Genomic DNA, 24,348 nt, shown 5'->3' on the forward strand with positions numbered 1-24,348 from the left:
CAGCATAATTCCATATATAGGTGGCCATGTAAGCAACAAACAAAAACAAAGCTGCTGTGTTTACCAATCTCCATCCCCCATATTCTGCATGAACTGAATCCTGGGCCGCCATTTGTTTTATAACAGGGAAGATCGAGAGGGAGACACGAACAGGTCCGCCAGCAGCAACTCCAGCAGGTATAAGAGCCGTCAGAGAGAGGGAGAGGTTGTAAAAGATAGAGATGTTGGAGAAGGAAGACAGGTTTACCATGAAAAGGGAGAGAGAAATTTGGACCAGATTTATGATTCAGACGTTTTGAGGAAGAATATCAAGATAGTGTTGTGGAAAATGAGAAATGTTTGTTTGTTTGAGAAGCTGTGTTCACAGGCCACTCACCTCATCTTTGGAAAAAGGGTGTTTGACTTTCCCTGATCTACCATGACAATTTTCAGTCCTTATCAATGTAGCGTCATAATTCCCCTTCTCTTTATTTGCCCTTTGTTCATGATATAATCATATAATATGATGGTATCATGTTTACTCTTGTAAAAATATTACTTCCTCTTTTGTGTGCTGTTCTAGCTGATGGATATGGGTTTCTCAAGAGAGCATGCCATGGAGGCGCTACTGAACACAAGCACCATGGAGCAGGCCACAGAGTACCTGCTTACACACCCTCCGCCACTTCTTGGTGGAGCAGTAAGGGTAAACAGAAACACACATTCACTTTAAATCTTTAGAACCTCTTTAGAAATCAAACCCAGGCAGCTGACATTGTTGCTCTTTCTCCTTCTAGGACCTGACTATGTCTGAAGAGGACCAGATGATGAGGGCCATTGCTATGTCACTTGGGCAAGAGGTCAGCATGGAGCAGCGCTCTGACTCTCCTGAGGTGCTTCATCCTCACTGTTCAAATTACATGGAGAAACGGTTAAACAGTCTAACCCATCTGTTGCTAAATGAAACATCATGAATGAGTAACTGGCCATTTAGCTGAACAGCTGTTAAGATTATCTCTGTGTCTGCCTCAGGAAGCGGCACGTCGGCGTGAGGAAGAGGACAGGAGAGCCAGGGAGCGGGCAGAAGAGGAGGAGGCCCGCTGCTTGGAGCGCTTCATGGAGGCTGAGCCGCTGGACCCCCAGGAGTTGCATTCCTTCACAGACTCCATGCTTCCTGGCTGCTTCCATCTTCTAGATGAGCTGCCTGACACAGTCTACCGGCTCTGTGACCTGCTGATGACTGCCATCAAGAGGAGTGGCCCAGAGTATAGAGACCTCATCCTGGGACAGGTTGTCCACCAGGTCAGTGCATAATGCATGTTGACAACATATGTGTTCAGACTTAAGATCCAGTGATTTAGGGGGCCATGGAAGATGTTCAAGTTCATTCCTATTTTAGATTGTCAACATCCTATATGGCTGAGATCTATAAGTACAGCATTGGCCTTACAACCTTGTTGGAACACATTTTCTGTCATGTTTATTTGAGAGCCTAAATATCAAAGTGAGAGTTGTCAGATGCCCTTTAAACTGACACATCCTGCTAATTTGCATTCAGTTGAATACACTTTACTCTTTGTGTCTGTCTTTGTGATATATTATCATATGATGTTTCATCATTGAATTTCATCTTAAATGCAAATGCAGCCTTTTAAGCTATTATGCGTTTTGTAAGTCCTTACATGTGACAGTGAAAACATTGTTTAAAATCTTACATGTAAACCGATGAAAATTGTATGTAACAGTACATAAAATAAGAAGTAAACGTGAGATTTAAATAGTCTTGACAATAGAAGCAAAACATGCTTGTACCAGTCTGATTGTGTGCATGTTGTGTGTAGGTGTGGGAGGCAGCCGACGTGCTGATCAAGGCAGCTGTGCCCCTGACTACCAGTGACACAAAGACAGTGTCTGAGTGGACCAGACAGATGGCCACACTGCCCCAGGCCTCCAAGCTGGCAACTCGAATTCTACTTCTCACGTTGCTCTTCGAGGTAACAACACACACATTGAAAGTGCTAGCCTTAAATTTTTCACTCGCACAGGGTGAAATCATTTTTTTGTCAGTGGTTATCAACACAGCCTAAATGAGCATTTGTTGTTTTCTGTCTTGCAAGGAGCTGAAGCTGGTGTGTGCCAGAGTGGTAGAGAACAGTGGAATTCTTGATTTGCTGATCAAGCTGCTCGAGGTTGTGCAGCCCTGTCTGCAGGCAGCAAAGGAACAGAAAGACATCCAGACACCAAAGTGAGTTTTGCACAACCCTACATACTACTCTTCTGCAGAGAAAACAGATTAGAGTAACTGCAAATTTTAACACCAGTTTTTCATAACGTGAGCCCTAATATTATGTTTGTATTATGAATATACTATAAATATGAATATATATGTATTATATAAAACAACTTCCTTTTTCTGCAGATGGATCACACCAGTACTGTTGATCATTGACTTCTATGAGAAGATGGCAGTCTCTTCAAAGCGCAGAGCACAAATGAACAAGGTAAAACCAAACCACAATAGTAAAGATATACTTAAATAGGTATGTCTAGTTACAGGCACAGGTATAAACAACCATGTAATGCGAGTGCATGACTGGAAAGAGTAAGAAGAGAGAAAATAAAAAACTGTACATACTTTTGGTATGACTCAAGACTAGAATGAGCTTTATCTAGACAGAAGGTATACATTCTTGGCACTGAGTACACTACACTGAGTTGGAGAAAAGACATTGTAAAAAAATGCAATCCAATCCCATTCATTATTGCTTCCATAAATACGACGTTTTCAAGTTTATAATACTGGGGTTGTGTTAAGGGTTGTTGAATAAATTGTGTGCATTACATTGTAATGTGTTGGTAATTTTTTTTGCACCCCGTTTGTTACCATAGATGCATAATTAGTGAATTCTCTCTCTATCTGCTTTTAGTATCTCCAGCCCAATGGGAATAACTGGCGATGGTTTGATGACCGCTCAGGCCGTTGGTGCAGTTACAGTGCATCAAACAACAGCACCATTGATACAGCATGGAGGGCCGGAGAGAGCAGTGTCCGCTTCACAGCTGGACGCCGCAGATACACTGTGCAGTTTAACACCATGGTGCAGGTACTCGCAAACATCTTTTTTATAGTATGGTTGTTTGTGTTTGAGCTTGAAGGGATTCTTTGTCTGATTTAAACAATTGTATCTGGCAGGTAAATGAAGAGACTGGTAACAGGAGGCCAGTGATGTTGACGGTCCAGAGAGTGCCTCGCATGCCCAAGACTGCCAAGACTGGCAGCATTACAGACTCAGAGAGAGAAGAGGGAGACAGGAGCAAAGCAGAGGAAACCCAGACTGACTTAGACTCTGGGGCAGCAGTGGAGATGAGTGCTCCAAAGGATGATTCCAGCCAGCTGAAGGAGACTACCTCTGGCCCCTCATCTTCCCTGGAGTCTGACCACTCTCAGGGCTCCGATATTGTTGTACAAGGCCTGAGTGAGGACATGACCACCGTTCTTATCCGTGCCTGTGTCAGTATGATTAGTGTGCCTGTGGACCCAGACACCCTCCACGCCACACTACGTCTCTGTTTGCGCCTAACACGCAATCACCACTATGCTATGATGTTTGCTGAGCTGAAGAGCACACGGATGATTCTTGGCCTGACGCAGAGCTCTGGCTTCAATGGCTTCACCCCACTTGTCACTCTGCTGTTCAGACACATCATAGAAGATCCGGCCACACTTCGGCACACCATGGAGAAGGTTAAAGTCAATTCTCATACTGTTAAAACAGAGCTCAAACATGTGACAATACTGTTAAGTAGTTGTTTCATCACTAATTTGATTTATAAATAGGATATTCTCTTTGTGGTACGTCCAAGTTCTGTGGACATAATAAACAAATTCCTCAACAATCTGTTACCACAGGTGGTGAGGTCAGCTGTGACCAGCGGAGCAGGTAGTACCACCTCAGGAGTGGTGTCAGGTAGCCTTGGCTCCAGGGAAATCAACTATATCCTGCGTGTCCTGGGCCCTGCTGCCTGCCGTAACCCTGAGTGCTTCGCTGAAACTGCCAGCAACTGTGTCCGCATTGCCCTCCCTGCACCTCGTGGAGCTGGCACAGGTGAGTGTGTAAGCTTTTCGAAGTATATTAACTTTCGTATTTTTGTTGAATTTTTAACCCTAACCTCATATTTAATTGTTTCTCCATAGCCTCTGATGATGAGTTCGAGAACCTTCGAATTAAGGGGCCCAATGCCGTGCAGCTGGTGAAGACGACCCCTCTGAAACTGTCCCCCTTACCCTCTATCCCTGATACTATCAAGGAGGTCATCTATGACATGCTCAATGCCTTGGCTGCCTACCATGCTCCTGAAGAACGTAAGACATGTTAATAAGACCCTGAAATGATCTGTTTGAGGCTTGTACTAGTTATATTTAATGGAAATAGTCATTTGAACATTTTAGTTAAGTTTTTTTGTGTGTGTGTGTGTGTGTGTGTGTGTGTGTGTGTGTGTGTGTGTGTGTGTGTGTGTGTGGTACAGCTGAGCGTCCAGAAGAACGTGCAGCAGCGGTGCCTGGTGGTCAAGACCTGTGCCAGATACTGCAGGATGTTGGTGATGATGTTTACCAGCAGTACCGCCTCACCCGACAGGGCAGCGACTTTGACTCCCAGTCTGCATTCCATATCAATGTGAGTATCATTTGCAAGTAGTCCTGTTTAGCTTGTGTACTGAAACAGTGTGAAATGTCTCATCTCTTCGACTAATAATAGACGTGTGTCTCTTCCTCTCAGACTCAAGTGTTTGCTGCTGATGGAGGTGTGGCTGAGTCTTCCCAGTCTGGCACACCACAAGGAGAAGGTGAGAATGAACTTTTTTTTCACACCAGGTTGAAATGTCTGTACAAATTAATCAGACAAATCAGATACTGTCATCTCACATCACATCGTTTGATGTCTCAGTGGTGTTGTAGTAGTGTACGTCATGGTAAGTCTATGTATAGAATCTATAGTATTCATCCCAAATGGATTTAGTCCACCAACAGTTGAGTTATATGGATGAAGATGAAAATATCCACTTCAAGAATGAAGCAGAACACACATTGTTCTTGGTTTTATTGTAATTTACTATTCAGCTGGGGTTTTTTTCCAGTGCAGTATAAAGTACAAAAAGCTTAAATGATGAAAAGTCCATTAAAGACTTAACTTTGACTATTCGAATGATGTAATTTTATTTTTGTAAGACAATCCACCATATTAGTGTGTGTAAAATATATGATGATCTGAACTTCCTCAGCCTCTACACCAGAAGAGATGCGGGAGGAAAAGAAAGAGCAGGAGGGAGAGAAGAGTACCACCTCAGAGGAAGGTAAAGCCGCTAAGGTAAAGGGAAGCAAACCTCTAATGCCTACCTCCACCATCCTGAGACTGCTGGCTGAGCTGGTGCGCTCCTATGTGGGCATCGCCACTCTAATCGCCTCTTATTGCTACACCGCTGGACAGTCTGAGCTCATTAAGGAGGTGGGTGGTTGAACAAAACCCTTTCAGCTTGTCACACCTTTATATTGCCATGCCTTCCTATAATTGTTCCACTTCACCTGTTTTGACCACCCTGTATCTTAACAGGATTGCAGTGTCCTAGCCTTTGTGCTCGACCACTTGCTGCCCCACACCCAGAATTCAGAGGACAAGGACACCCCAGCCTTGGCACGTCTCTTCCTGGCCAGCCTGGCAGCTGCCGGCACAGGCACTGATGCCCAGGTGGCCCTGGTCAATGAGGTGAAGGCTGCCCTCAGTCGAGCACTAGCAATGGCAGAAGGTGCAGAAAAACATGCCAGGTAAGCAGCATTAGAAATGAATATACCAACCTGATATTGATACTACAACCCTTGATTGACATAATCATTTATATATGTGTACAAACTTAAACTCTCATTCGCTCTCTCTTTCCTGCCGTATCTATCTCACAGGCTTCAGGCAGTGATGTGCATCATCAGCACCATCATGGAATCATGTCCCTCCACGTCCAGTTTCTATAGCACTGCAGCAGCCAAGACGCAGCACAATGGCATGAATAATATCATAAGGCTCTTTCTGAAGAAAGGACTGGTCAACGACTTGGCCCGTGTGCCTCACAGCTTGGATTTGTCCAGGTATAGAATTACACCATATTAATTTAATTTGGATGGTAGTAGACCAGGGCCTGTATCACAGCATGTGATTACTGGACAGTTAACTTGTGTAAAATTGTAAAATGACCCAATATTCCTTCTGTATCTCATTGGTTTAGTCCCAACATGGCCAACACAGTGAATGCTGCCCTGAAGCCTCTGGAGACTCTGTCTCGAATTGTTAACCAGCCCAGCAGTCTGTTCGGGGGCAAAGGAGGCTCCAGCAAGACCAAGGCTGAACATGACACTGTGGGCACTGCCAGGGACAGCAACAGCAACACTCAGGAGCAAGGTATCCACATGCATCAGATGAGATATTTCAACACTGTAGATCTAATGATTCCAAATATGTCTGTTGCTGATGTATGGCATCTATTCCAGGAGAGTCTGGCGAGGCAGAGCCAGTGGAGGGCAACCACAGGGTGCAGGGAACAGACAGCGACCTAATGGATGGAGAGACAGAAGGAGACACAGTGGTCATTGCTGGTCAGCCAGAGGTTCTCAGCACTCAGGCTATGCAGGTGATTGATGGTGTATTACACATAATACTCAAGTAGTATTTCACCACATCACCTCATCTGTAACTATCTATAATTTATGACCATAACATAAAATGCATCCCAAATGTTATGCCCTCTTCTCCACTCTATGGCTGACATTGCATCTGTATTTAATTTCCTGTGCTTGAAGGTTGAGAATGAGTTGGTGGATCTGATTGATGAGCTGCTGGAGAGAGACGCTGGTACTGTCAACAGCACAATTATAGGTAAATCACAGTCTCTAGATCCTGGATTAATTTGGGAGAAGACATTGGAGGTATGGTGGTGAACAGAGAAGAGAGCCCAGTGCAAATGTCTTATTTGTTGTCATTTTAACAATCAGTGGGACGCAGTGGTGAGGATGAATCGCAAGAGGATGTATTGATGGATGAGGCCCCCTCCAATATTAGCCAGGCATCTACTCTTCAGGCCAACCGGGAAGGTAAGACGGCTAAACTTCAGAGCTTTGTGTGTTTTATCACGGTAAAGAACATCAAAGTTGTTGCCACTGGTCTTAATGACTGCCTCAGAATTTTTTTTAGATTTTGTAAAAGGAACTCTGTGTTTCTCTCTTCCATCAGATTCAATGAATATACTGGAACCAGAGGATGAGGAACACACACAAGAGGAAGATTCTAGTGGCAGCAACGATGATGAAGACAGCCAGGATGAAGAAGAGGAGGAGGAAGAAGAGGAAGAGGAGGATCAGGTACGGGTTAATGCAATGAAGTTCAGTAAACAAGTCTGTGTTGAGTGTCGCTTGTTTTTAAACGTCATGGCTGCCACTTTTCCTCAAGGATGATGAAGAAGGAGATGAGGATGATGACGATGAAGGTTCCGAGATGGAGTTGGATGAGGACTTCCCTGACATCAATGCTGCACCTCACATCCGCTTCGAAAGGTTTGACAGGGATGATGACCTCATCATAGAGTTTGACAACATGTTCTCCAACAATGGTAAGCCGGCTGTTTTTAAGGATCATTTGTTACAAACATTTACAAAGGTCAAACGTATTTGTTGGCTCCTTTTTTGCTTCACTGTAAGAAATTAGAGGAAAAATCAGAATCTTTGTTTCATATAAAAAAAAAAAAAACATAGTTAGCCTCCTCCAAAGTGGCTCTGCTGGCATCACTCATTAGAGCTTTGAACAGTCCAAATTAGTAGAGGTACAAACACAAAAACAGATGACGCAGAAAATACATTTTCATTATCTTTGTTTTTCAATATCTTTATTTTTCATAAACATACAGGACTTGGGGTTGTGTCAAAGCTGTCCCCTAATGTCTGCCTACTGTTTTTCTGTTGTTCTTCCATCAGCTGACATCCCTCCCTCCCCAGGCAACATCCCCAGCTCCCACCCACTGATGGTGCGCCATGCTGACCACGGTTCCCTCACCCTAGGTGTGGCAGGCACTAGCAGTCGCTTGGCACAGGGCATGGGTCGCAGCCAGCGAACACTGCGCCAGCTCACTGCCAACAGTGGACACACCATCCATGTCCACTACCCTGGAAACCGCCAGCCCAACCCTCCGCTCATCCTGCAGAGGTGAAAGCATGTCTCTTGGTGGCTCTATTTAACAAAGCGTCTGTGTCACATCTACACCAGATGTGTTTGTTGTAATAATATGATTAAAATGTCTCTCCTCTACTCACCTCTTAAGGTTGTTGGGTCCCAGTGCTGCAGCAGACATTTTACAGCTGTCCAGCTCTCTGCCTTTGCAATCTCGTGGTAGAGCTCGCCTTTTGGTGGGAAATGAGGATGTGCACATCATCGCCCGTTCTGATGACGAGTTGTTGGATGACTTTTTCCATGAGCAGAGCAGCACTGGGGGACAAGCAGGTGAGAATTACCATGCACTGTTGTTAATATAATGCAATATAATTAGTATTATCTTGAATTCCTAACATGTTTGTTTTTTTTCTGTCTCTCTAGGCACACTCTCTAGTATTCCCACTGCCTTAACTAGATGGACAGATGAGTGTAAAGTGCTGGATGCTGAGAGTATGCACGACTGTGTAGCAGGTAGGTTTATTGAAGTCTTTGGCAGGTGGGGTGCACGTCTTCAATGGAGATGAATTTGATAATTTTATAATTATAAACAATTTTTATGAGTATCTCAATATTGATAATGTGACAATATTTTGGGGATTGCCACTGGTGCTTTAAGAAATTATCTATGCTTTTAAGAATTTGGTCACTATTAATTTGGATATGATGACCAAGTAGTTAGATCTATGCACAGTTAATTTTGTCCTGCTCTAGACACGTTTTGACCATGATTACATCTCGTTTAGTGTCTGGTTACTTAACAATAATAAACCATTATGTATAAAAGTAAGCAATAAGGTGTGGAAGTCAGTATCAGCAACGTTTGCAAGTGTGTGAATGCAGTGACTGAAGTGAAGCATGTGTTAGTGTAAAACAAAACCAAAAGGGACAACACAAAAGTGAATAGAGCTTGATGAAGGGTTTGGGACGCTGGCATCTGGGCAGGTGAGCTTGAATAACTTGTAGGGACACTGGCAAGGTGCTCCCACTCAGTGATGGCACCTCAACCACCTGGCCAAAGTCACACACACACCCACACACCACAGGACCACTGATGAATTCTGATGTCTTGTGTCTGTTTTCAGTGGTGAAGGTGCCTATCCTGCAGCATCTGGAGAGTCTGCGAGATGAGGAGCTGGAAGAGCGTAGGGAGAAGCGAAGGAGGCAGCTGGCTGAGGAGGAGGAATCTAAACAGAATGAGAGGAGGGCCTCTGGAGCAGAACAGGCCCGGGAACAGACCCTGCAGGTATGCAAATAATACATGTTTGTTGCCTGAGGAATTTTTAAACACGACTGTGCATGCAACATTTGGCATTTTTATTCACAATTTTCTGACTGTCAACTGTTGTTGTCAATAGGGTTCTGGATTGGGGACAGTAAACGGTGCAGAAAACACTGCAGGTACTGACATTTTGTAAAGATTATGTTTTTGATTCTGTTAATGTTTCACATTTCTTGACGGGAATGGACACATCTCAGTGATGGGCACCCAGAGGCAAGCAGTCAGCAGAGCGTGCTGTGGGATGAGGTAGTAGTTTGTATAGTTTTAGGATCACACCAGATCTGGGAGATAACTATACAGTCTACTGTCTTTCTTATGGCAACGCCAAAGCAGCTTGGCATCTTCATCGGCTGCAAAGGAGTCCACTATCACTTGCAAACAGCTCTGCTATACATCTTAAACACCTAATTCCACTTATTTACATCATAGCTGTGATGCACAATGTTGATTCGTACGTATCTTGTATTCAGTGCATTTTTGTGCAGCTGGCTGTGCTGTGGTGAGGTAGTAAGTTGTGTTGTTGTTGGGGATCAGGATTGTGCACCCCGTTCAGGAGATAACTATACAACTTACTGCCTTCCTCAGCAGAGGCCCATGCCATCGATGTAGAGAATGATCAATAACTAATCAGCATATTGTTATTCCAATTCTGTTTATGTGTGCAAGCTTTGTGTTCGCTTGCTTTAAACATAGTCATTAATCTTTCAAGCAACACTGCTTGGAAGGGTTTGAAAACAAGGGTTTTGGTTGCAGTTGTGTATAGGGAAATGCTTTTTATAATTGTTAGATATTGTAAGGCACTTTTTAACAAGTTAGCAATGGTAGATGTTGGTAAGAATGGAAGAAAACAGCTCTTAACATAACATCAGTTATATAGGTGTATTGTCAGAATAAGTATTGTTTCTAAACCTGTAATCTATGTTTAGCCACTGAAAATTAAAATAATGAATCTTTTTTTCCAATCAAGACTGTATAAAAGAAAAAATGTCCTTGTCTTCACATACGTTTTCTGTCTGGATGTTGCAGAGGGTGAGCAGGCTCAGGGTGGCACCGTGTCATGTCTGGACCCACCCAGGGTCTCAGAGGGCTTTCTCACTGCTCCACCATCTGGAGAGGTCACTCCCACCACCCCTGCCCCTCATGAACAGGCCCTAGTCTCCCTGGAGACTGCGATCAGTCAGCAGGTCCACCAGCCAATTGCTGATTTGCTACTTGCCGAGTCACATGCCAGCTCACTGGCTGCTCTGGCAGGGGCAGGCCTTCCACCCTTGTCGGCAGCTGACAGGCCAAACAGTGAAGCGGAGGCATCTCAGATGGAAATGTCCCCGGCGCCCACAATCGGTGAGAGAGTCGGAGGAGGTGGTGGAGGAGGAGGAGGAGCGTTGGATGAAGGCAGGGAAGGTAGACTAACTTTGAAAACTCTCTTTATACAGACTGGCCAACAGTAAGGACGCACATCTGTAATTAAAATGGTGATGTTCCTCTGTCATACAATTTTCTGAACACTGAGAAATACAAATCAGTCCCACAAGAAATGTTGCTACAGTTCACTGATTTAATAATCTCTAATTCTAACCCTTGACCTCACTGTTTTTTCTCAGCCTCCCTAAGTCCAGACATCGTGGAGACCTCAGAGCCTGCAGTAGTGGGTGTGTCACAACTGGAGGGGTCACCCATGGATACCAGCAGTCCTGCCTCTGCCACTCAAGAAGAAGCTGCTCAAAACTCTGCCCAGACTGCCAACCTGTCTCAGGAGCTGTCTGGCAGTGGGGAGAGTGGGCTGACTGACAGGCAGACAGACGCAGAGACTGGGTGAGTAGCTTCCTGTCTGACCAAATCTATTTTCAAAAGCAGTATTGTGTACCCTATATATCTCTGTCAGATAACTCTTAGCCAGTTTGTTTTAAAAGTTACAGGTTGTTGAAAATTTCTACTCCCTTTTTTAATTACAGTGCATTTAGCTTTTGTTTCAGTCCAATGCAAAACAGGCACTATTAGAATTGAAGGCCAGCATTTCCCGCCAGTCCTTTTTTTGCAGCATTTTAGTTAATAGTTTGTGCACCTGCTCTTTTTAAGGCATTTTTTAGGACATGCAATCTTTTTGTAATCCCTTTCAATTGTTTTAAGAAGAGATAGTACTTCTGACCTTTCTTACAAGCGGTTTGTCAAAACAAAAGCATTTCATAGTTCAGTTAAATCCCCTCATAAGATTCTAAGCACATTCCTCTTGCAGTCAGTATATCACTACACATTTTTGCTTACTGACAGCCTTATTTTTTTATGGTTGTAGCTCCAACTCTGTCTCATCTGCTGGAGAAACGATGCCCAGAAGTGATAGCGCTGACAGCCAGTCTCAGGCCATCCAGGAAGAGCCCCTCCCATCCACCAGCAACGAAGAGGAGGACCCACTTGCAGGTAAAATTAATCACTGCCTTTTTTTGCAGTTTTGAATATTTTTATTTTAAGATATGAAATCATTTAATTTTTGTTTTTGTCTTGGCAGGCATCAGTCTGCCAGAGGGTGTGGATCCCTCTTTCCTGGCAGCTCTTCCTGAGGATATTCGTCGAGAGGTGCTGCAAAATCAGTTGGGAATCAGACCACCCTCCCGTCCTCCTGCTGCCACCACCCTGCCTACCTCTACTGCACCTGTACTGGGAGGACCAGGGGTTACAGAGGTCAGCCCCGAGTTCCTGGCAGCCTTGCCACCTGCCATCCAGGAGGAGGTGAGAGACTGAAATTAAGATGAATGTTAGAGTGCTTACTGAACTGCCAAGTGAGGAAAAAAGACAAGGTTATGATTTCCAAATAAGGAAGTCACAGTCAAAATCAGTTTGTTTAACTAAGCATGTTGTTGATCATCTTAGGTTCTTGCCCAGCAACGGGCAGAGCAGCAACGCAGGGAGCTAGCCCAACAGCCCCCACAAGGAGACACCCCTCTGGATCCAGTCACCTTCATTCAGACACTGCCCTCAGAGCTCCGTCGTAGTGTTCTGGAGGACATGGAAGACAGTGTGTTGGCTGTCATGCCCCCAGACATTGCTGCTGAAGCAGCAGCATTGCGTAGAGAGCAAGAGGCACGCCAGAGGCAACTGATGCATGAGAGGCTGTTTGGTCATAGCTCATCTTCAGCCCTATCAGCCATCCTGCGCTCACCAGCCTTCACCAGTCGGTTGGGGAGCAATCGTGGTGTCCAGTACACCCGACTGGCTGTGCAGAGAGGAGGCACATTTCAGATGGGGGGAGGAACAAACCACAGGTGAGAGGAGACAGAGATTTAACTGCCCAACATACACTTTCAAGAGTCTAAATCTTTTTCTTTTTTGTATGAAATGACAAGTGAATATACTGAGCTGTAGCTTAGAAATGTTTGATTTTTGAGTTAATGAAAATGTCCTGGATCATGATCAAATCATATGACCCTTTTGAGAAATTGCAAATGGAATATATGTGAATATATATGTGTTTCCTCAGACCATCCAGTTCCAGTGTGGATTCCTTGTTGCGTCTGCGCGGTCGATTGCTGCTGGACCACGAGGCCTTGTCCTGCCTGCTGGTGTTGCTGTTTGTGGATGAACCGAAGCTTAACACCAGCCGTCTGCACCGTGTGCTCAGGAACCTTTGCTACCACTCTCAGACTCGTGGGTGGGTCATTCGCAGCCTATTATCCATCCTCCAACGCAGCAGCGAGAGTGAGGTGTGTGTGGAGACCTCACGTCTAGAAGACTCTCGTGGCAAGAGGAGCATCCAGGGAAGCTGTGGAGGAAAAGGGTCAGCAACCTCCTCTCTCTCGTCTTCATCCTCCTCCTCTTCCTCTTCCTCATCTTCCTCCCTAGAGCTACTGAACAGGGTGGAGTCTCGCAGCTCCAGCCAGCTTTCCTGGCTCTCTGTTTCTATGGACGCAGCCTTAGGCTGCCGGACAAATATTTTCCAGATCCAGCGAGCATCAGGTAGGAAGCACGCAGACCGGCACTCAGCTGGGGGTTCTGCAGGATCTGGAACACTGGTAGGAGGAGTGTCAGGGGCTACTGCAGGTGTCACGTGTGCTGGAGGCGGAGGTTCCACTGTCCACATCCACCCACAAGCTGCTCCAGTGGTCTGTCGACATGTGTTGGACACACTTATCCAGCTAGCTAAGGTGAGAGTCCACCTGTCTTCATGTGTATCTGCTACATCATTTACATTCTGTTATGTTTTAAAGAAAATGTCAATAAAGTTACGATAATCAAACTCATTTTTGTTTCTTGTGTGTCCCTACAGGTGTTCCCCAGCCACTTCACCCAGCAACGCTGTAAGGATCTGTCGGCAGCATCTTCTGACCTGGACTCCCGTCTTTGTTCAGGCTCCTCTGGGGGAGGAGGTGGTGGGGGCTCCAGGTCAGGGTCACAGTCTCAGAGCAATGCCTCCAATGCCTCCAACACCCAGAACTCCTTGGGCTCCTCTGTCGCCACTCCACAGTCTCTGGGAATCTCCACCGATTTTTGGGACCTGCTTGTCAAGCTGGACAACATGAATGTTAGCCGCAAGGGAAAGGCCTCTATGAAGACGGTGCCTCTGGGGGGCAGTGCAGAGGCTGAGGGGGCCCAATTCAGCCTGGAAACCTCCCCTCTTGGCCAGCTGATGAACATGCTGTCCCACCCTGTAATCAGACGGAGCTCCTTGCTCACTGAAAAGCTGCTGCGCCTGCTCTCCCTCATATCCATTGCCCTGCCCGACAACAAGGCCACTGAGGTGCCTGCTGTACACCCTACCCCACAGGCCGCCAATGCCAGCACAGCAACCAGCTCAGGAGCCACAGCCCCGGTCACGACACAGGGCATGGCGTCAGCGGGCTCTATCCAGCCCACTGTAGTGGGCCCAGGAGCCTCTGTGGTAGCTGGAGCCCAGGGTACATCCTCAGGGACAAGTCTAGCAGTCTCCCAGACATCCTCTACAGCAATCTGTATACCCACGTCCACTGGAACAATCTCCACAGGTAGTGTTGATTTATTCCAAGTAAAATGACATCGGTTAAGTTAACCAATTACGACCTAAGGCGCCCTTTTAAAAAAAAAAAAAAAAAAAAAAACATTCTAAAACCTAAGACATTGTTTGAAAATGACCTCCTAAAACCCGATGCTAAGATGAGCTAAGAGTGCTGGGGGGGAAAGAGGGGGAAAAAAAGCATCCCATAATGCATTTCACCTTCCCCACATGTATTTCAGTGAATTACGATGCATTTCATCGGTCACGTGTCTTTAAAACGATGACGTCATCTAAAACACACTCATGTTGCATCCAGCGCTAAAGGGATATACATGTAAATGTTTCATCCGGTCTTAATGTGTTAAGCTTTACAGCGATTTCACTAGAAAATAATGATATAGTTTATAATGAATTTGGGTGTTTTGCCATAACAGGGAAACAGAGGGGCACTACGAGCAGTACAGAGAGTGACAACAAGATGGCTTCAACTGGACTCACAGAGAAACAGCTTCAGCTCTCTGTGGAGGTATGCAGGAAAACGTTGTTTCAAAGGGTGTCAGTCATGCTGTCTTCATGACTTGTCAAAATCTATTACTGCTCATGGAAAATGTAGCTTTGCATCAAACTTTGCATATCTTTTTGCTTCAAGATATTTGTCTGGGTAACGTCTACTGGGGATCAATTGATACAAACCCACTTAGAAAACCAAGGAGAGAAGTTTATGATGGAAAATGAAGCCAAATTTTCATTTTGAGTCAAGTGACATATTTGGTTTGTGACTCTGGGCTTGCTCTTATTCTGTATTTTATCATAAACAAATTAGGAATTTCTCTGTATTTTGTAATATTATGGACTTAGGTTGCATAAAATATAACTTGGGGTGAAAATCTCATAATAAAAATACCATTTGCAGCCTAAACATTAAACAATAGTTAAACTTTCTATTAATTAAGGGGCTCTGACTGATCAGCAGCATAACCCCTAAAGCATACAACCCCAATTTTACCCTCTATTACTGGAAGGATTTTCTTAGCTGTCCTTGCCTCAAGAGGACCTTGTTTACTTCCTCTTGCAGAACAAAAACAAAAACATATGATGTGTGGTGACATAAAATCCAGGTAAAATTTTCTTGAAACCAGTCTTTTACCTATTTGACCCGTGGATTTTTCAGTGAAAATCTGTATTTGATTCATTTGGCTTTTACAGGAGTAACAAAGGATGAGTGCTGCATCTGCTTCACATAATTTTAAAAAGACTCACACCACCATATGTTTTTGCTACTACTTCAATACACTGCCCAATCCATCTGGCTATGTCATGTGTGCATGCTCGCACATCAAAGTTAATGTCACTGAGTTGGATGGACGGGTTAAGTATTAAGAGGTATTTGGATTGTCCAACAATCAAAGACAGATGTCTGGCTGGCTACGTGACTACCTATCATGAGTCCTGTCAATATTAGTTAAGCAAGCAAGCTTTATTTATGGTGTACTTGCCAAAGCTGAAATTACACAGTGCTGTACGGGAAAGAGGGAGATAACAGAGGAGATAATATATAAAACAAGGAGAAATAAGCATAAAAGATGAAGAGAAAGCCAAAGAAAACAAGTAGGTTTAAAGATGTGCACTGATGTGGCTTCTGAGACTTTACAGGGCTGTTTAGAGTTCAGGAGAAAGGATCACATTTAGTTTTCAGTCTTGATCTTGGAGTAGCCACAAGTCTTGCAACATGGAATTGTGCACATTTGATTGTTGGGACAAATTGTATTTGTTGGATCACTGGTTAACAGACGGATCAGATAATTGAGTCTCAGACAGAATTTGACTGTGACGTAAACAGGCACTTGTCCTTATGAGCCTTCATAAAAGAATATTGACAAAATCATGTTTTATTTACTGTTTTTAATACAGTTGTTTTTCCATGTTTATTCCACCAATAACAACTCTTTTCCTCGTCTTTACTAGGTGTTGACGTCTCATTCGTGTTCAGAGGAGGGTCTGGAGGATGCAGCTAATATTCTACTGCAGCTCTCTAGAGGAGACGGTGCAACCAGAGACACTGTGCTCAGACTGCTGCTCAGTGGAGCAAGACACCTCGGATACACTCTTTGCAAACAGATCGGTCAGTGCTGTGCAACTTCATTTACACCAATTCTTGTGCTCTTATTTAAGCAAATATTTCTTTCCTTACACATGTTTCCAAACCTTTTCTCTCTCTCAGGCACATTACTGGCTGAACTTAGAGAGTACAACTTGGAGCAGCAGAGACGGGCACAAGCAGATTCACATTCCCCTGACGCCCCTCCTGAGGATTCCTCCATCTCAGCCAGACTGAAGGGCAAGATGACTAGCAGGTTAGCTAGTGATAACTCTGGACCACCCAGTAACATTAGGTTGTCAACACACATGCAGTTCATTCATTTTTTACAAGTACAATGTCCTTTACCTTGTTTGCATTTGTTGGTTGGGGCACAGGTTCGACGGGTCGGAGAGTGTAGTGATTGTGGCTGCCCAGAAGCGCACCCTCGGGGGACGTGAACTACAACTTCCCTGTATGAGCTCACTAACCTCCAAGACGTCAACGCAGAAATTTTTCTTGCGAGTGCTGCAGGTCATTATCCAGCTTCGTGAGGACACACGACGCGCCAACAAGAAAGCCAAACAGACAGGGCGATTAGGTAAGAAAATGTACACAATACTCTTATATGCATACAATATCCTGATGACGTCTCAAGTGATCGAACCACTGCCTTCCCTCTCTTAACGGCCAGGCTCATCCAGTCTGGGCTCAGCCAGCAGCATCCAGGCCGCGGTGCGTCAGCTAGAAGCTGAGGCTGACGCCATCATCCAGATGGTGAGAGAGGGTCAGCGGGCACGCCGGCTCACACAGGCCCCCCCACCCACCGCCTCCTCTGCCTCTGCCGCCGTCACCGCCACTGCCGGATCCTCAGTGGTGGCCCCCCATGCCCCCACTGGTGCTGCTCCCCCTGCTGGCACGGCTGCTGCTGCCACGGTTAGCATGGGCCGCACTGACAGCAGGCATACTCCTACTCACACACCGCACACACATACTGTAGGAGACATTTCTGGGGGAAAAAAAGCAGGAAACCTATTCATTACATATTATGACCATCACAGTATATTTATTTCCAAATTACTGTGGTGGTCATCTAGATAAATGCTATGAAATTGCCATTAGCTACTGACATGCCTCATGTCTTAATTAGCTTTGCTTATACTGATTTTGTGCATTTTGGAAAATCATAAGCTAACCCATTATTTGAAATGCACATCTGTCTTATTTTGAGAAATAAAAACAAAACCTTTCATATAGCATTGCATTCGTACAGCAACAATATGATGCAGTATGCAGGCAGCTTATAGCCTGCTACCTCAAGTGTTGGTTTATGAATAGTGATAACATCCTCACTGTTGCCATGATGAACATTGAAAGCTCCGAAACAGAAAGACAGATGTGTCAGTGATCCACTGCATTCTCTATTAATGTCTTTGCATTGACATGTTCTTCTGTTGAAATGTGAAGTGTGAATGTGCTGCCTGCTCCAAACTGTTTGATCTGTTCCTCTGATGTCGTCTGTTTGCTGGCTGACATGGCTTCATGCTTTTGGCCCCCCCTCCCGTACTCAGTCCCAGTTCCTCTCCTCTCTTAGTGGATCATGGGAATGTCATGATGCATGGCAATAACAGTCAAGACGGTTACTATTAAACTGTCATAAATGTCATGTTAATCATTATTTCTTCCATCCTTTTTCCCCTTATCTGTTCCCTGTTGTTCATCCTCTGTCTCTGCCTCTCTGGTCCTCCCTGGTTTGATTTCTGCAGTCTGAAGTGCAGTCAATGTCAGAAGCCCAGGCAGCGCAGAGAGATGACTCGCCAATGGATGTGGACCAGCCATCCCCTCTAGAGCAGGATCCTGCACCTCTAGGTATGAGTCACTTGCACCTTTTAAAGAACTTGAAACTCCTTTTTAAAGTTTTAAAGGTGACATATACTCTTTTTCAACAATTTAACATATGTCTCTGAGGTCCCTGAAACATGTCTTTTGAAGTTTTTGATGAAAATACCACTGAGATTATGCATTCTAGCATGCCTCTATACCCCTTTGTTTCAGTCCTGTTCTCAGTGAGCTGTTTCAGTGTCAAGGCAAATAAGCTGCTGCTCCACTCCGGAACTGGTTGTGGCTTTCTGGCCGTGATACAATGCGAGATTATATGACCGCAACAGGAGAGAGCAGTTGACAGTAGTCATATTCATACCGGAACTACAACAGAACTGCAGTAGCAGTTTTGCTAATACAAGTATTACTGTCAGTAGGTGATGTGTTCATTTTTAACATAAGGGATGACCCAATGACTGCAGGATTATCATGTGGGCCTAGCCTCATTTTCAGCAGTACAGACGCTGCAGAATAATCATAGAAATATCAGGAATATCATAGGAATAGTACAGGCAGCAGTGTGTCTCTATGATCCTCTCACTCTTATGCGACTACACGTTGCTACTTGTCACTTTGATCATGAAGGTGACATTACTCTGTAGAGCGGTCTCAAACTTTTTCTGGATACTGGATCCCCTGCATATTTTTGAGACACCCTGTCAAAAAAAAAAAAAAAAAAAACCAAAACAATTTGACAGAAACAGAAATTGTATTAGGTTAATAGTAGGGAAAGCCTACATTGCTTTATTGTAATACAACTGGTCTTTTCTCATAGTTTGGGGGACTCTAGGCAGAATGGAGACACATTTACGTTGAAAAGATATGAAAAAATGTGACCTTTAAGTTGCCAATGACAACTCAACCTTCTCTGATTATAATAATGCTTTTTGATTTTTGCCCGGAGCTGCTTAAATTCATGAAGTCAGCGAGTACACAAGGAATTTAAACTTCTGCTGAATTGCTTCTTAATAAATTCTTGTGCTAGTTTGATATCAGTTTGCAATTTTTGTAATTTCCGGATAGTTTTGGTTATATGAATGCATCTTCAGTATGGATCAAGTGTCTACATGTCTCCATTGATTTGATATCATAAATATTTCAGCTAGGCCTATATCATGAATGAGCTGGCATCTAAAACATGGGAAGCAGGGAGCAGCATCAATAACGCAAGCAATCTAAATGTTATACATATAGAGAGACTAATGTGAACATAAAGTTTGTTCACCAACACTGAAGCAGTTCTTTTGCAGTTCAATTTATTTTGGAATTTTATTTCTTAGATGAAGAAGGAAACGGCCAGTCAGAGAGTGAGGAGAGACTTCCAGACCTCCCCCTGCTCAGCGAGCAGCTGTTGTTGGATGAACTATGGGACATGCTCGGGGAGTGCCTGAAAGAGCTGGAGGAGTCCCATGACCAGCATGCTGTATTGGGTAGGTGGAATCCATCTTAACAAATGAATTTCTTTATCCTATTTGTGATTTATATAATATTAATGTCTGTTCAAGGAGTGTGGTTGAGTGATGTATTCCCCTAATGATATTCTCTTTGTTGCCCCAGTTCTCCAGCCTGCTGTGGAAGCTTTCTTCCTGGTCCATGCCACGGAGCGAGAGAGCAAACCTCCTGTGAGGGACACCCGGGAGAGCCAGCTGTCTCACATCAAAGATGAGCCTCCACCACTGTCCCCAGCACCCCTTACACCTGCTACACCTTCATCCCTAGACCCATTCTTCTCCAGGGAACCATCCTCCATGCACATCTCTTCAAACTTGCCACCAGACACCCAGAAGTTCCTCCGCTTTGCCGGTGAGTGTGAGAGATGCAAAGTAAGGAGAATGATAAAGCTTTTTTCTGGTGTGTCATATAGTACCTAACAGGTCTCATCCTTCTTCCTCGTAGAAACTCACCGCACAGTGCTTAACCAGATCCTGCGCCAGTCCACCACTCACTTGGCTGATGGGCCTTTTGCAGTGCTGGTTGACTACATACGCATCCTGGACTTTGATGTCAAGAGGAAGTAAGAGGAGATTATCTTACATTTTCTCCAAAGCAGTCATTGGCTTTTCAAATTACTGACCCGCTGGTGTTTTTGGCTGTCTTTGCAGGTATTTCCGCCAGGAGCTAGAGCGTCTGGATGAAGGCCTGAGGAAGGAGGACATGGCTGTGCATGTGAGGAGAGATCACGTGTTTGAGGACTCCTACAGGGAGCTGCATCGCAAGAGCCCAGAGGACATGAAGAATAGGCTGTAAGGCTCCATTGCCTCTTCATCCAACTGCATGTCCTCTCAATTCAGAAGCACTCAGCCAGAGTCTTACTGTGCTCCTTTTCCATTATAGGTACATTGTGTTTGAAGGAGAGGAGGGCCAGGATGCTGGTGGCCTGCTGAGGGAATGGTACATGATCATCTCCCGAGAGATGTTCAACCCCATGTACGCCCTGTTCCGCACGTCGCCCGGCGATCGTGTCACCTACACCATCAACCCCTCATCCCACTGCAACCCCAACCACCTCAGTTACTTCAAGTTTGTGGGTCGCGTGGTGGCCAAGGCAGTCTATGATAACCGGTTATTGGAATGCTATTTCACCCGCAGCTTCTACAAGCACATCCTTGGCAAGAGTGTCAGGTAATGAAGCCACTGGCAGTTATACTAAGTAACCTACATATCTACAAAGTGTTCCAACTATGCATTATTCATACAACCTAACCCTTTTTGATTGCTATACAAAAAATAAATATTTCTGAGTATAATTCCTGAATATTTGAATAATTTGTATGTATTTTTCTGGTATTCCCAGGTACACAGACATGGAGAGCGAGGACTACCCGTTCTTCCAGGGCTTGGTGTACTTGTTGGAGAATGACGTGTCGACACTGGGCTATGAGCTGACATTCAGCACAGAGGTTCGTGTCTGTTCTCTAAATGTTCCAATTAGTTTCAAGTGGAAAATTGATTTTCATACTGTATCCTCTCCTTAACTCTTTTGGGCCTCAAGGGCTCAAATACCACATGTTCTATGTTCTCATGAAAAGAGTCATTTGCAGTGGGATGGCTTTTAAATACCTCTAATGGAAGCCATCTGTGACACACAGTAAAATATTAGGCTGAAATATAGCAAGATGAGCAGCACTGAAAGTGTCCATGTGCTCTTGTGTGTGTGTGTTTGTAGGTCCAGGAGTTTGGGGTGTGTGAAGTGAGAGACCTCAAGCCAAATGGAGCCAATATCCTGGTCACAGAGGAAAACAAAAAAGAGTATGTGCACCTGGTTTGCCAGATGAAGATGACAGGTAAGATCATGGTTATTCCACCAAATATTTAATTTCTATAAGCAGGAGGGCTGCAATAGGTCAGTATCACTGACACAAAAATCAGTCTGTGTAAATGGGTTGATATACATTTCATTTTAAATGTTGAGGCTGTATGCATGAAAACATTGAAAAGACTTCTCTAAATGATGCAGTGCATAGAGAAAGCACTAGGTAGCAGCACTCTGAAATGTTGGAACTGATCAATATGCAGCAGAGAGCCAGAGGTGTGTCTGGAAGATGGCCGATTTATCACAAGCAGCATCTTCCAGCTGCTGCTCAAATACATTATTCAGTTAAGCTTTTCAGTTACTTGATTGGGGGGGGGAAAAGCCATCAAATTAATATGATTCGATAATGTCAGCTGCAGGCCAAATACAAAACATCATCACAACTACAGAATGGTCCCAGAGTGAATGCTTTTAACTTGTTTTCTAGGTGCAATCCGCAAGCAGCTGGCAGCTTTCCTCGAGGGATTCTACGAGATCATCCCCAAGAGGCTGATCTCCATCTTCACTGAGCAGGAGCTGGAGCTGCTCATCTCTGGCCTGCCCACTATTGACATCGACGACTTAAAGGCCAACACTGAATATCACAAATACCAGTCCAGCTCCATCCAGGTATGGATCAGGAAACACACGTACAACATTATTATTTAAATGTCTCCTCACTTCTACATATGTGAGAGGACTCGTATGGGTGTGTTAAGAGATGACGACACCGAACCCAGAGGAAACGGTGTCAAATTAGCACCTTTGCGTTCGACTTCCATCATCAGATTTAGGTTTAATTTTAGTACAGATTGTGTTCCATTTAACTGAAGCCACATTTTATTTGTGAAACTATTTCATGTCAACTATCAAATTGCTACTTCTGCAGCAGTAATATTTACACTACATGTCACAGAGAAAGAAGTACCTCTTTCACACTTTATTGCTCATATCATGCAATATCCCCCCCACAACAGCAAAAAACAAACAAAAATTTATTGGGACACATTTGTAACTTAACTACTTTGTGACTTTTTTCTTTTTTTTGTAACTTTAGATCCAGTGGTTCTGGAGGGCCTTGCGATCCTTTGACCAGGCAGACCGGGCCAAGTTCCTACAGTTTGTCACTGGCACGTCCAAAGTTCCCCTTCAGGGTTTTGCTGCTCTGGAGGGCATGAACGGCATCCAGAAGTTCCAGATTCACCGTGATGATCGCTCCACTGACCGCCTGCCATCTGCTCATACCTGGTAAACATGTTGCACAATTATGAGACTTGAATAATTATAAGTCTTGAAAGGGTCAAAATTGTGAAGATGAAACTTTATCCTAACGCTCTCTCTCTCTTTCTCCTCCCTCAGCTTTAACCAGCTGGACCTCCCAGCCTATGAGAGCTACGAGAAGCTGAGACATATGCTGCTGTTGGCCATTCAGGAATGCTCAGAGGGATTCGGACTGGCTTAAACTATGAGACTCCTAACACACAGACATGCATACAAACACCTGATTTAGATTCGCCTACTCCTGACACATTCATACTGATAACCTTTGAACGCACGCACACACGCACACACTATCATAGACATTACTGGATTACTTGTTGAATGGCCTAGACTTACTGGTTTCTATTCCATATAAAACAGATAAAACCAGCAAGTGAAATGGACTGATTAACATTGCGTACCACACAGAGAGCCTCATGTTGACACACTTGTGTCTCCCTTCCCAATTTAATGGCAAATGCAAGAGCAGATTCAGAGGATAAAAACATGGACTAATATAAGAGACGTTTTCTTCATTTAGTTTGATTTCTCTGTACAAAAGGTTTGGGAGTTTATTATGTTTAATCTTTTTTGTTCTCTGGCTGTGTAAAAAGAAAAAAGAGAATGTTGTTTGAACAGGATGGTTATAAAACCTTTGGGGAAAAAATGTTGGTGGTTTCTTGTTGCAAATTTGTGACCTCACAAGCCTTGATGATGGGGAACATTTTTATGGGGGGTATATGAACAACTTGAAAAGTTTTGGAGATATTCACAAAAATGCACTTTTCCAAAAATTTTGTGGCATTTTTAAGGAAGGATGGTACAAAAAAATGAAGAGAAAACCTGAAGGAGATAAAAAAAAAAAAAGACATTAACCATAAATTCTAGAGTATTTTTGGCTATTAAATCGCTGACCCAGCCTTGAGCCTTTGAATCAGAGTGGAATAACTACATGAATAAATGCATAAAATTGCGTCCATTGTCTCTTTTAACAGTGTTTCAATCATGCAGTGATCTCATTTCATCAAGATCAAATGTGTCAGTTATGTGTGTAATCACACCAAAATACTTGTTAATTATTGGACAATTCTCAATAGAAAATAGTTTCTATTGGCAGCATACAGATGTATATATTGAATCCCCAATGATTCTGTTGCAAGTGAATCAATCTCATAGTTCACATTAAGCCCACCAGTAAATCTAATTGTCCCAGATGACAGAATGTAATGAATGACTAAAGCCATCCTAGAGCACTTTTCTCAACTACTGCCAGAAACCTTTGAATTAGACCCATTAGTTGGGAGCATAACAGGAGCTCATTGCGGCAGCGCTGTCATTTCCCTTGCTGACGCTGACCCAGTCTGCCCTCCA

At 44.1% G+C, this 24,348-nt stretch overlaps 1 protein-coding gene across 17 annotated transcripts in view; it reads left to right on the top strand.

The window, feature by feature from the left end:
- huwe1 (HECT, UBA and WWE domain containing E3 ubiquitin protein ligase 1) overlaps positions 1-23,950 on the top strand; it is a 44,154-nt gene extending 20,204 nt beyond the window's left edge. For 6 of the 17 annotated variants that reach the window (XM_067592154.1, XM_067592158.1, XM_067592161.1 and 3 more), the window contains 50 exons: positions 127-177; positions 563-685; positions 777-872; positions 1,012-1,281; positions 1,821-1,973; positions 2,097-2,224; positions 2,399-2,480; positions 2,907-3,083; positions 3,173-3,724; positions 3,890-4,085; positions 4,175-4,342; positions 4,507-4,655; positions 4,758-4,824; positions 5,260-5,483; positions 5,589-5,800; positions 5,933-6,115; positions 6,253-6,425; positions 6,515-6,654; positions 6,824-6,899; positions 7,016-7,114; positions 7,254-7,381; positions 7,470-7,629; positions 7,991-8,219; positions 8,335-8,513; positions 8,607-8,696; positions 9,308-9,468; positions 9,581-9,623; positions 10,531-10,905; positions 11,106-11,316; positions 11,795-11,919; positions 12,008-12,228; positions 12,370-12,761; positions 12,977-13,640; positions 13,763-14,477; positions 14,902-14,993; positions 16,433-16,589; positions 16,689-16,820; positions 16,930-17,145; positions 17,239-17,480; positions 18,311-18,413; positions 19,706-19,855; positions 19,983-20,228; positions 20,322-20,439; positions 20,528-20,668; positions 20,760-21,047; positions 21,220-21,325; positions 21,592-21,709; positions 22,166-22,347; positions 22,775-22,965; positions 23,077-23,950. In XM_067592154.1, the coding sequence (XP_067448255.1) occupies positions 127-177; positions 563-685; positions 777-872; positions 1,012-1,281; positions 1,821-1,973; positions 2,097-2,224; positions 2,399-2,480; positions 2,907-3,083; positions 3,173-3,724; positions 3,890-4,085; positions 4,175-4,342; positions 4,507-4,655; positions 4,758-4,824; positions 5,260-5,483; positions 5,589-5,800; positions 5,933-6,115; positions 6,253-6,425; positions 6,515-6,654; positions 6,824-6,899; positions 7,016-7,114; positions 7,254-7,381; positions 7,470-7,629; positions 7,991-8,219; positions 8,335-8,513; positions 8,607-8,696; positions 9,308-9,468; positions 9,581-9,623; positions 10,531-10,905; positions 11,106-11,316; positions 11,795-11,919; positions 12,008-12,228; positions 12,370-12,761; positions 12,977-13,640; positions 13,763-14,477; positions 14,902-14,993; positions 16,433-16,589; positions 16,689-16,820; positions 16,930-17,145; positions 17,239-17,480; positions 18,311-18,413; positions 19,706-19,855; positions 19,983-20,228; positions 20,322-20,439; positions 20,528-20,668; positions 20,760-21,047; positions 21,220-21,325; positions 21,592-21,709; positions 22,166-22,347; positions 22,775-22,965; positions 23,077-23,179 (9,597 nt within the window). In that variant the 3' untranslated portion in view covers positions 23,180-23,950. Of the gene's footprint in view, positions 1-126; positions 178-562; positions 686-776; positions 873-1,011; positions 1,282-1,820; positions 1,974-2,096; positions 2,225-2,398; positions 2,481-2,906; positions 3,084-3,172; positions 3,725-3,889; positions 4,086-4,174; positions 4,343-4,506; positions 4,656-4,757; positions 4,825-5,259; positions 5,484-5,588; positions 5,801-5,932; positions 6,116-6,252; positions 6,426-6,514; positions 6,655-6,823; positions 6,900-7,015; positions 7,115-7,253; positions 7,382-7,469; positions 7,630-7,990; positions 8,220-8,334; positions 8,514-8,606; positions 8,697-9,307; positions 9,469-9,580; positions 9,624-10,530; positions 10,906-11,105; positions 11,317-11,794; positions 11,920-12,007; positions 12,229-12,369; positions 12,762-12,976; positions 13,641-13,762; positions 14,478-14,901; positions 14,994-16,432; positions 16,590-16,688; positions 16,822-16,929; positions 17,146-17,238; positions 17,481-18,310; positions 18,414-19,705; positions 19,856-19,982; positions 20,229-20,321; positions 20,440-20,527; positions 20,669-20,759; positions 21,048-21,219; positions 21,326-21,591; positions 21,710-22,165; positions 22,348-22,774; positions 22,966-23,076 lie in introns of all 17 variants that reach the window. The other 11 variants (XM_067592167.1, XM_067592171.1, XM_067592164.1 and 8 more) reach the window with 9 other exon arrangements.
- The last annotated feature ends 398 nt before the right edge of the window (positions 23,951-24,348 follow it).

This window comes from Thunnus thynnus, chromosome 6 (assembly GCF_963924715.1).
Source record: "Thunnus thynnus chromosome 6, fThuThy2.1, whole genome shotgun sequence".
Lineage (NCBI taxonomy): Eukaryota > Metazoa > Chordata > Actinopteri > Scombriformes > Scombridae > Thunnus > Thunnus thynnus.